At 45.0% G+C, this 12,242-nt stretch overlaps 1 protein-coding gene across 7 annotated transcripts in view; it reads left to right on the forward strand.

The window, feature by feature from the left end:
• Positions 1-410: 410 nt before the first annotated feature.
• The window catches only part of TLK2 (tousled like kinase 2), a 44,454-nt gene continuing 32,622 nt past the window's right edge, over positions 411-12,242 (forward strand). For 2 of the 7 annotated variants that reach the window (XM_042787354.1, XM_042787355.1), the window contains exons 1-4: positions 462-1,158; positions 3,242-3,330; positions 5,172-5,237; positions 12,026-12,097. In XM_042787354.1, coding sequence (XP_042643288.1) covers positions 3,250-3,330; positions 5,172-5,237; positions 12,026-12,097 — 219 coding nt within the window. In that variant the 5' untranslated portion in view covers positions 462-1,158; positions 3,242-3,249. Of the gene's footprint in view, positions 1,159-1,448; positions 1,467-3,241; positions 3,331-5,171; positions 5,238-12,025; positions 12,098-12,242 lie in introns of those variants that run through there. The other 5 variants (XM_042787352.1, XM_042787349.1, XM_042787353.1 and 2 more) reach the window with 5 other exon arrangements.

The raw sequence follows: 12,242 nt of genomic DNA on the forward strand, positions 1-12,242 counted from the left end.
CTGCTCTAACCTCCCCCTTTTAACTTTTCCCACAGACATCCTGACCCCCACCCTTTTACCTGCTGCCCCCCAAGACCTGCCCTGACCCCCCCCCCTTATACCTGCTACACCCCCCACCTCCACAGTCACCCTGACCCCCCCCTTTTACCTGCTGTCTCACCCCCCGACCCCCACAGACACCCTGCACACCCCAGACCTGCCCTGACCCCCCCGGCCCTACTGACCCCCACCTTGTACCTGCTGCCCCCCCTCACCCCGGCCCTTCCCTCCGCCCCCTCACCAGGCCCCGCCCCTCACCAGGCCCCGCCCCCCGTTGACCTGCTCCCCCCCCCCTTGCCCCCCCCCCCCGCGCTGACCTGCCCTCCCCGCCCCTCCCCCGCCCTCTCGCCGCCGTGCAAATCTCGCGAGACGCCGCGCGCTTTCACTAGTGTGTGTGCACCAATCGAGCCGGGCCGGGCCGGGCCCAGCGCCGCGGGGAGGGGGCGAGCACCGGCCCCGGCACCTGCCCGCGCCCCGCCGCGCCCCGCCGGCCCCCCCCCCCCCCCGACCTCCCCCCCCTTCCCCTGGGAAGCCGAGGGGTCCCCGCAGCCCCGTGTCCCCCCACCCCCCACCTGCCCGGGCGCTGCCGCCCGCCGAACCCTCCCTCGGGCCTTTGTCCTGCCGCGAGGCCTTGCGGCTGCCGCCCGCCTCCGCGCACCCCGGCCGCGCGAGGTTTCTTACGCGAGGCCGGGGATCCGCGGCCTAGCCATCCCTTCTCGCTGTCCCCACGCCCGCCCCGTCTCTCCTTCCCCGCCCCGGAGTCGGCGAGGGGCGAGCCCCCATCTTCCCATCTCCCCACACCCCCCCCCCCGCTGCGGCCGCCCCCCCCCCCCCCTCCCCTCCGCCCTTCTCCCCCGCCCGGAGCCCGGGTGCCCGCAGCGGCGGCGGCGCCTGGCTCACGAGAGGCCGCGGAGCCGCCCCTGGTCTCCCCCCTCCCGCCCGTGCCGCCGCTGCCGCCGCCGCAGCAGGTTCCCTCCCTCCCTCCTCCTCCTCCTCCTCCTCCTGCTCCTGCCCCCGGCGGCGGCGGGATCCGAGCGGTGCCCGGGGAGCGCTCGGCCCGGGCAGGAGGGGAGAGGAGCGGCGGGGCGGCGGCAGGAGCAGCAGCGGCGGCAGCGCCAGGTGAGAGAGCCCGGGGGCGGCGGGGGGAAGCGCGGGGACCCCCCTCGCCTCCCTCCCCAGCGCCGGGCCCGAGGGGGCAGTGGGGGCGGGCGTGGGGGGGGTGAAGGGGGGGGGGGGGGAAGCTGGGCAGCGACCCCGGGCTGCGGTGGGAGGGGGTGGGAGGGTGGAGGCTGTTTAAAGACTCCCCGCCGCTGGGGTCACGGCGGAAGGGCCCGAGGCCTGTGCCCCGAGGCGGCGGGAGCGAGGCCTGGGCCGCGGGTGCCCGCCTCGCCGGGGCACGGCGGAGCGCAGGCCCCGCCGGGTGGGGGGTAAGAGCGGGGGGGGGGGGGGCCGGCCCGGCCCGGGGGAGCGCGGAGGCCTCGGGCCGGCGGGGGAGGTGAAGGGGTGGGCACGGCCTGTGAATCCCCGGCCTGGGAGTTGAGGCGGTGCTGCCCGGGGTGCCGGGGAGGAGGAGGAGGAGGAGGAGGCAGGCCGAGGCGGTGCAGCAGCTGGCAGCGGAGCAAGGCTGCTCACTCACCGGTTTATTTTCAAACGCGTGCCTCTGTTTCCCGAGTGGGGAGGAAGGATGGGAAAGAGGTGCTAAAAATCACCCCGCAGAGGAGTCGGGGAGGGCAGGGAGGGAATGCCATCCCCTGCTGGGGAGGGATGGAGGGGGGGCCCGGGGCAGTCCCCAGGCCTCGGGAGGGAGCTCGGCCCCGCCGTGGGGTGGGGTGGGGGGGAGAGGCTCGGGAACTTGTGGCGGTCCCTTCCCCAGACCCGCATCCCGGCGTGGGGATGCGATTCCTTCCCGGATGGTCACCCTGTGCCCCGTAATGGGGGAGAGACCTGGGAGTACTTTAACATCTTTGCGTTCATGGCTCGTCTGTCATTTTCCTCGGTGCACAGATTTCCTGTTTTGAAAACTAGGCTGATAGCTTTGTCAGGGTTTTAAAGCCCATAGTAGAAATAGGGTTCTCGAATAACCACATTTAGTTTTTGAGGCTTGTTACTGATTTGGGAGAGCAGTTGTAAATGCCCCCGGATGGATTCACTTTGCCCCCTGTAACTTAGATCTGCAGCGTTTGGAGGAAATGGCAGGGACAAAATGGACAGTTAATAAAAGGAACAATTGTATACTGCCTATTCTAGAGGGCACTTGCTGCCCTTCAAGAACTTTCCTCATTGCCTATGCTCTTTATACAGCAAATCTTTATCTTCTGTCTCTTTTTTTTTTTTTTTTTTTTTTTTTTTTTTTTTTCCTTCCTACCTTAGTCCAGAAAATGAAACTGGAACAGACATTTCTGGAAATGAACTTGATTGGTGCAGTTGGGAAGATGTGATTCACGGTTATAATGAACACTGAAATTTGTCCCATTTTTTTTCAGTTCAGTATTCAAATTGTGTATTTCCTGATCTTTAACCTGTTTACACAACTATTCTGTGGTTTGGGTTGTTTTTTTTTTTTAACCCTTCAAATAATGGCATCTGTTGTATTGGATTGTCAAGAGGGTACCCCAGGTACAACCAGAAGCAGCTGTTACGCTGGAGATATCTGATGCTTTACTCTATAAAGTAAAAGGTTTAAATGAGTGTCATTTTCTTCTTATAATCCCTCTCTGTGCTTGGAAGAACCAAAGCTGTTGTCAGTGAAATCTGGAGTTCGGGGAGATCTAGTATTTCCAGGATTGGCCAAAAATAAATTATGGGGTAAAGAATGTTGCTTTTTTTTTTTTTTTTTTCCTCCTAGTCATGCAGCACGGATGAAAAGCTCTGAAGGCTTTAGTCATAACACACTGGTCCCATGTTTTCCTTTTAATAAAGCATCCAGTGGGAGAATGTGACATAATTGGTTTCTTGGATTTAGAGATCTTGAAATGGCTGGTATAACAGAGGAAACTCTCCAGCAGGGTTATGGTTTAAATACAGTAATATGGTGGTGAAGTCATGTTATTATTGCACAGTAATCTTGCATTACTCTTGTGAGAAGATTCTTTCTACATAGTTGCGCTGCAGAACAGGCACTTTTGAGTCTCACTAGTGGCATAGAATATTAAATCTCTGTCCTTTTCTTGCATTGCATAATCTGAGTGTTGTTCTCCCATAGCAGCAGAAATGATGGAAGAATTGCATAGCCTGGACCCGCGAAGGCAGGAACTACTGGAGGCCAGGTTTACTGGAGTTGGGGTTGCTAAGGTGAGTGTAAGTACCTTTAGTAACAGGCATGACTGCTTATCTATCCATCCTGCACTGCATTTTGTTTTGTTTTTTTTTTTTTAATTTCTACATTGATAGTTTTGCTTTGCTAGCAGAATGTTTTGGATCGATAGTTGTGTTTTGACCGCTAATTTGCTTGAAGTATGTTTAAGAGGAATGAAAATGGGATCTCTATAAGCAGATGTTTTGCTATACAGAAGACTTTGGGTGCTAAATAAGTTTTTAGGAGTTGCTCCATCTTAAAGCAACTTGTACACCCCAAAAAAACCCATGACAGCTTTGTCTTTGGAAGTGGGAATCTCATGTCTCTTCCTTTTTCCAAGAACCATTTGAGAACTGAATTTGGCCACTTGTTAGATACAGTTGCAAGTTTCCTGTGTTTGATACAGCTTGTAACCAGACAATACATTCAGGAATTTGTTCAGTTCTTTGTGAGTGCAGTGCGCTAAAATTGTGTACTTGGTCTCATAGAACATGCACAAAAGGTATTTGGAGGTAAGCTTTCCTATATCTGTGATCCACAACCTGCTAGTAAAATCCCATCTTTGTCCTCATGTACAACTTCGTAACTGTTCACTAGCTGCCTTTCTTGAGTAAGGCACTTAAATAATAACATTGTGTGGCTGCTTGATATACTAGCATTAAGCTGTTAGTTCTCTAGATGTTGTTGGTAGTGTTAACCAGTAGTCTCTCTGAGCAATGAAATGGTGACAGAACTCATCTTAAATTAGGTCAGTGATAAGGAGTTCACTTTTGAGGAAGATACTGAGTTTTGGACAACATCAAGGTAGATGGTAAAACAACACATCATTGCTAGATAATTTTCAGAAACCTAGAATTATTTTGAGAAGAAACTTTGTAGATGCTTTATTTCTTAAAAAAATTCAAAGCAAATCAGAACTTGAAAAAGGGTTTTGCTTGAGTTCGTACTTTTCTTTCTGATCTGTACTTCAGTCAGGACTCAGACAAGGTTAAGTCTTGGAAGGAAGCATGATTAAGTAAAATGTTCAGCTGTAAGGCAGTGTAATAAGGAAGATTAACACTAGACGTTGTTAAGGGTAACAGTTTCAGTTACTGAAGTAAGTGTGGGGCTTTTTTGATCTTTTCCCCCCTCAAGACTTTTTTTAATCTTAAGGCTTTTACTAGCATAGAAGTTTACAGTACATAATGTATTTACAATCTTGAAAGACTTGTTTTATACAACATTACATTTTTATGTACTTTTTCATCTGTTTCTTGCCTCTTCCCCCCATGTATGTCACTTTAACATCTTTAGCTGTACCAGTATAGATAAAACCAAACAACTGTCTAGAATAGCTAAGGCTTAGAAGCATAGATGCTGTCGTTGCTTTAAAACAGTGCCAACATACTCAATGCTCACAAAGAATGTTAGGAACTATTCCTTTTAAAGGAATAACCTTTAGAAGATACAGGAAAGCAAGTCTTAATTATGTTTTCAATATGTTTGGAGCAGAAAATACATGCCCTTTCTCTGTACGGGTGAATATTGAAAACTCATTTTTGTTTCTAAAGCTTATCCAAGTGAAAAAGCCTCATTTCTTGGAGGCTTTGCTTTGAGCAAAGCTATTCTGGTACTGAGTTTTATTTTTACCTGTTTTGCAGTGTAGTGTTTTACATTGTACTAGTCAGTAAACTGTTGAAGTGCATTACACTTATTTCAAACAATATATTTTTATTTACATGCATACTTGCTAATTTGCAATAGATCAGCCAACCATTGATATGAATTAGCATGACTCTACTATGTTGCAGCAAATCTTGGTTGCAATATTAATCTCAGATACTACATTCCCTCCCAGGTTGGTGCTTCAAATTCCCTCCCTACCCCCCCAAGTCTCCGTCCGTCATGCTCCGCACTGGCATTGGTAGGTCATTGTCTTAAAGGGAATATATTGGGAAAGCTGTGATACAATTTGTATGATTCAACTAAGATTTTTAGCTCTCTCCAATTAAATGTTTAAGGAAAGCTACGTAGAGTAAGTTAGTGCCATCTAGTGGGACCGGGACTGGCACATCCTCCTGGGATAGAAGGTATTCTGTTGCTGTTTATTGCTTAAAAGGAAGAAATGTCATCTTAGATGCTCTCCTATTGGGTGAAAGCAGGAGGCAGTTGTAACTGAGCTTCCTGCCTTCCACTGACTGGGTGTATCGCTTAGTGTGTTTGGTTAGGTTTCTTTAATGTTTAAAAATACAGGGTGTGTTTTGGACCTGCATAAAACTAATGCGCTAGTTTACATCCTTAATACAACTGCAACTCTAAAGCCCACTTTCCCTCCATGTTTGCAAGTAAAGAACAACTGTACGTGTTTCTGAGAAATGGATGAGACTGAGCTGATCTAGAATAAATTTTTCGGCTGGAAACTGGAAAAAAGGTTCTAGCTGTCAGAGTCATGGGATTCTGGAAGAGCTTTCCAGTAACAGTAGTAGAGGACAGAAATCCTAAACTGTTTTGGAAACAGCTGTGTGCTGTCACCTCCTGTGGTAGCTGAAGGCACAACCCAATGACCGAGTTCATTTGCAGTCCCAAATGCCTCCAAATTCTCTTGCAAGTCTATGATGAATTATCTCACATAGTAGCTGGAGAATATATTTCTCTAGAAGCTTGGAGTTAATACATGGAAGCAAGGAACGTTTCTAGGCAACTGTTATACTCATGTGGTTTATCCAGGTCACTGGATAGTTTCAAAAAGCCAGTGATGCTTTAGATGTCTATTCTTGCCATATGGTAAAGTGCCATTCTTCCCCAAATTCACAAAGCAAGTCCTTGAATTAACACATGACTATCTGACACCTACCAGTATTCCTGCTTATTGAGCTCCTGTTTATGTTTACTTACTAGGGACAACCTAAGCGTGTTCATTTGAGGTGTTATTCTGACTAGTCAACTCAGACATCTTACTTGAGTCAGTAGGTACAGAAGACAAAAAGCAGTTTGTTTCTCTAGATAACATTGTTTAATTTTGTCTGTTCTCATCTTCTGCCTCCCTTCCCCCTGTCTGGGTGCTGCCTTTAAGATATCAGGTGGGTTAACTCCAAAGGATTTGTGTAATTTCCACAGACTTTTCCTGGATAAGAATTGGAATAGCTAATTGTAATGGGTGAATCTGTGTTTGCACACAGCTTGTCTCAGGCTTAACCAGGGTAGATCATCACAGCAGCACTCGTATCTCCTACAAGATCTTCAAACTAAGTTGTGTGTGCCACTTTATTATAGTTAAACTAAAAGGGCTGAAGTATTTCTAGGGAGATTAACCTTCTTTGTTGTGCTGTAGAAATCTTGTAGATCCAGATGACTGTGCTAGAATTTAAGAAGAATTGGTCTTGGTGGTAGCTAGTGCTCCCTTTCTCTTTGAGGTATCATAAAGAGGGGAATGAAAATAACCTGAGGAGCGTCACGTATACGACAGAACATCTGCCTCCAAAAAGAGAATTGCTCATAAAAAACAGCAGCATTTACTTGTATTGTTTTGGGGTTTATCCTCTAGTAGTCTTGATCAGTTCAGTAGTTACCAGTTGTGTGGTCTATTTAGCAAAATTTTTAGCAGCAAAGTTACCAAGTGGAGAATTTGTATGTGAGAATAATCATGTCTTCCTTGGAGGGAAGTGGTGCTGCATAGTGATGGTCCTGAAGAGGTGTCACATGCCACTAGAAGAACTAGTTAATAAGAGTTTTGAAGCTTAGAATTGAATTTATCAGCTACCACAGAATGTGCCAGGACTTTATGCCAGATACTTGAAAATTGTTTGGATGCTTCTGTGTGCAACATTACTTATTTCAAATGTGTTGTCTGGATACTAGAGCCCAGAAATAGTTGTCAGATCTCAGTTCTATTTCTGCCCCTGAATTTAGGATTAGGGTGAATTGTGTGACCCTTCTGTCCAGTTTGCCATCAGTAAAATAAAAATACTATTTTTTCAACCTGAGAGCGCTCTTGAGGCATAATGGAAGCCAAGCAAATCCTGTTGCAAATCTGCTTACCCATCTGATATAGTGGAGGTTACTTGTGAACATCTGATAGTAGATTAACTTCTCATGGCAAAACGACTTAGGTGATTCGGGGATTTCGTTATTGGCTATAATACCAAGCTTTTCTAAAAGCCCAATTAAGAAGCAGGCTGTAATTCTCATATTAATGTGATGGTTGAAATAAGAATACATTAATTAAACCTGTCTTAAACAGTAGCACTGGACCAGAGCAACTGGTAAGCCATTTAACCGTTTCACTTTGGTGTAAACCTCTGTGGAGTCAGCACTAACTTTTAGTGGAACTAAGGATTGACTTTTTCCCTTTGAAATCTCTTGATTTGCTACAGAATTCAGAAGAACTCTGGTTACCTTGCCTTGAGGTAATGAAGCATGTCTACACCATTTAGTTAGCAAGAGAATTTTGCAATGCATGTTGCTCTGAGTCCACATTGGAGACTCTGGTTAGGCAGCTTGTATTTCTAGAGCTGTCTTTCAGTGTGAGAAGTTGGAGAGCGCAAAATGGAGACTGCCCAACATAAGACTTGTGGACAGGCCTGAGCGATCGTTTTTGGGAACTTGGAGAGGCTGGGGAAATGTACGTTGTGCGAGGTGGTAGATAGGCTTGAAGAGGAGGTAGGTAAGGGTGGTCTGAGTCAGGCTAGCTTTGTTATGGAAGATCCAGTAGGAGCTATTATCAGGCTAAGTTGTTTCTATTGAAATTTCAGCCATTGTGTTTCATTTGCGGCCTTTCCAGGGCTCTTGCAAAGGGAGAAGTGACTAACCAGCTCGTGTGAGTGGACAGATTTTAAATTCTTGCCTTTGAGTAGGAGTCTTGAAAGCTCCTGCTACTGTTGCATCCACTTCTCAACATGGAGGTTTTGTTGTGCATAGGTAGGTCACGGACTTAGAAGCAGCAGTTGATAGGTGAATCACAAGGGAAAAGAGCATGCCAGCTTATCTCAGAAAGAAATTCCTTGCGGAGGAGGAAGTGTGTGCTGTTCTTGTGCTTGTCATTTGGGTAAACACTATAGAAACTATTAGCTTATTTCAGATGACCCACGTATTTTGATTTTTTGCTAAGCCCCATCACTGATTCTCTTGACAGGGTACAGTGGATGAGTGGGTTGTAAGTGATAGCAGAGAAGTGCAGTATTATCCCAAAGTAGTCTATGCTAGAAAAGCCAGATGCCGGTGCAGATGACATCTTCAGGACCAAAATTTATAAGCTCTTCCTGTGTGAACTACTGCATGTTTATTATTCCCTACAGCTCCTTCCCCACCAATATTCTGATGTTAGTGTTCTTTGCCATTGCTTACTTGTTTTTTTTTTCCGGAATTCAGATTTGTTCCTTTAATTCCTTTTGTGTCATGACCACTTACAATGGTATGTTAAATTAAGTACTGAACACTTATCCAATGTCAGAGTTAAATATAAACAGTCTGGAATGATAAAACAGACATTTGAAGGGGGTTTTGTACGCTCACTGACTGTTAGTTGAGGAGTAGATGCTCAGATGTATAGTTTCTCATATCCATTGTCTAAACCTGTTGCTGTAAGCAGTTGATAACATGAGGTTATGTTTGAAACCAGGTATCTAGCTGGATGATCAGGAAAATTTGCTTTTTCTTTCTCTTGCATAATCACTTGAAAAGAGGTGCAGTTGGGGACTAGGCCATGTTCCTTAAGCATCCTAGGTATTGCATCTTTATTGCTTTGAGTACAGCATGTTCTAATGAACAATTTGTGTTTCCATAGCTGGAATACTCAAAACAAGACTTTTCTGTCAACTTTGACATGAACAAGATGCTTCAGCTCCTTGCCTGTAAGATAGGCCTTATACTTTACTGTAAGAGAAGTGTCAGTAGAAGGCCCTCTAGAAGATCATCAAGGGAGAAGAAAGCTCATGCAGTGGAAATGGGTCAGAATTTGCCTGCAAAGAATTAATCCTGCATTTTTTTCACAGTATCAATACACATGACAGTAAACTTGCTGGATACTTACAGGCATCTGATAAGCTGTTCTTTTCAGGATCCATAACTAAGTAGTAGTTCCTTTCCACCCTTCCTAGTACTGCACTGAGTTCAATTTTACGATTTTGTCAGTGTAGTTTCTAGAGGAAGCTTTAAAGTAAGGGGAAAACAGGTGTTTTTTTTTTTTGCTTTTCAAGAATCTGCGATCAGAACTGAACTGCTCTTCTGTTGATGTAAAAAATGGGTTTGATTCCGACTGCTAGAGCTGTAAATTTCCCACGCAGACTAGTCGGTGCAGGTAGCGGTGGTACTAGAAATAAGAAAAACATTGTAGATTTTGTATTAGGCATTTTTCCAGCTGCTTGCATTCCCGAACGTCACATTTGGATGCAAACTGAGCGGATTTTTTGTACTGGAGAGGATAAACTTATATTTCTGAAAAAAAAAAAAAAATCTTAGGATCATTTCTAACTATAGATGGCCTCATCAGTTTATTTCACCAGGTGCCCCTAGAACGCAGATCCATTGCTGTACCATTGGCCTGTCGTAAGCCACTGAGATGCCCTTTCAACCACAGTGTTCCTGAAAAGCTCAAATGTGGCATTTTGGGAGCAGCTGTTCCTGTCATTTGCTATCCATGTGCAAAATGGAGGCAGTGAGATTTAAGCAAATGTGGGAACAACTTTTACTTTCATCTTCATCATGTCAGAACCCCAGCCTGTCCATCTGAGACCAGCAAATGCTAATTTGTTGACATGATCCTGCACCTACTAAAGCTTTCACGCTTGCACAGAAGGTTGATGTCTTGGATGTGCTGCTGGGGTTTGAGTTCATGAGAGGAAGTGACGGATTTTAGAGAACAGCATTTGTGCAGTTTATAAACAAGCTTTTTACATGGGTGAAAAGATTAACTTTCTGTTGCCACTTGTCGTAAGATATTACATTTTTTTTTTATCAATGAGGCCTTCCATGTGGATGCAGCTAAGGTTAGTGTTGGCACTTCTGTTAAATCCTGTTGGCCAAGGAATAAATCCCTGGAATAACCAAGCGCTGTACCTCTAAGATTTGTGAATCATCACATCGGGTGGTAGGGAGCTTCCTTCTTTGTTTAAAAAACATCTAAATTTTAAGATTTTGTATTGCTGAAGAAGTGAGATAAAATACCTTTGTGGTCTTGAGGTATTTGTGTGATGAGTTGAAGGGGTAATGTATGGCTTAAAGAGTATAAATTTGCAATTTTTCTTAAACTAATTTGCTTTTTGAAGGGAATGCTAAATGTATAGCTTCTTAAGCTCTTCAAGTGTTGTTTGGTTGGTTTTCTTTTGTTGAAACAACTAAGTATGTTCTTTTGGGAGAAACAGTTTTGGTAGTTAACATTCACAGTATAATACAGAAAGTAAACAGAACTTTTACTTTCTGTGGATGCCTGCTTAGAAATCGGGGTTAGTAATAGCTACGTTACATCACAAGTTTAATTTGATGGTCGTGTTTGTCTATTAAATGGGGAATGGAGAACTTCTTTCCTCAGAAATAATCTACTGTGGAATTTTTCTGTGGTGTTAAGGCTTCTCCCTGACCCCTCCCATAAAACTTCTGCACAAATATATAATGAGAAGTGGCTTTGCCTTGAGGAAAGATTGATTGGTGGGAAGCGGTTACTGCAAAAATAAGATTGCTAAAATAGAATGAATCTTTGGGAAAAGATGCTCACAAGTTATTAATGGAGAGGTGGCTTTATCATGTCATTCTTCCTGTTAATACATTCCATCAGTAATTGTGAATCTTGTTTCGATATCTTTGTCAAATTCGTCTAGATTTCTTAAGTTAGATCTGTAGGAGGATACTTTGTGTCAGAGCACTAGGCTAAAACACAGTGACTTTGCATGATTCACTTTCCTTTTAAAACTAGTTTTGATACAGATTTTAAAAAACAATTTTCAAAACTGCTTGGATATACATCTGCACTTGTAGGTATCCAGTAGAGCCTGCAAAGGTTCAGGCAGACTCTTGTCAGTACCTGGATACTGTTTCGGTAAATCTATTCCAGCCTCTTGAATTTGTGCTTTAGCCTGGTAGAAACAACTGCTCTATTGGCAGGTCAGCCATGGGTCCATAAAATAGCCTAGTGGGAGAGATCGTCTTATGGGTGCCAGTTGTACTGCTGTTAACACAAATTCTGCTTGTTTGCTTTCTTAGTGTTAAAAAAAGCATAAAAATTACACATTTAACGAAAAATCAGTGGTACTGCGAGCATCTGGTAACAGCAATAGCTGCCTTGCCAGATGGAAGATGCCTCTGAATTCTTAGCCCAGGGTCAAGCAGATGCTTGCCTGAAGAGCTGAGCTTGGAACTACTGCTACTCTACAAATCAGAAGTTTTGTTTCTCAAACCAGTTGTCTTAGGCTTTCATGAATACTGCCTTGGCTGTTTTGCGGATGTGGTCAAATAGAGCAGTTAGGATATAAATTGATGCAGAAATATCATTGCAAAGGCTGGATCAGAATACTGAGAAAAGACAGTCCGACTTCCATCTTGCTCCAAACGACTTCCAAAGTTTTTTTAGTGTCCCACTGTGTGTCCAGGTATTTGACCTGTGTTGCTGCTGTATCCATGTGACTTAGAGCAGCGTAGTTAGCCCAGAGATGCAATGTATTATAGGACATACCTGCCTTGTATGGAAGTTGTGTCTAACAGTTTTTGCTTGTTTTTCACTAGGGTCCATTAAATAGTGAGTCTTCCAACCAGAGCTTGTGCAGCGTGGGTTCTCTGAGTGATAAAGAATTGGAGGTAAGCAGGCACAAATCCTCATGGTAATCGGGTTTAAGGTGGACATGATTGAACTCAAAATATCGAAGGAATTGTGTGAGAGTGAGTGACCATGTTCTTTGTTTGGGGTGTGAAAGGGACTAGTGGAAGTATTTAGTCTGGATCT

Source organism: Tyto alba, unplaced genomic scaffold (genome assembly GCF_018691265.1).
Source record: "Tyto alba isolate M040663 unplaced genomic scaffold, T.alba_DEE_v4.0 Super-Scaffold_12, whole genome shotgun sequence".
Lineage (NCBI taxonomy): Eukaryota > Metazoa > Chordata > Aves > Strigiformes > Tytonidae > Tyto > Tyto alba.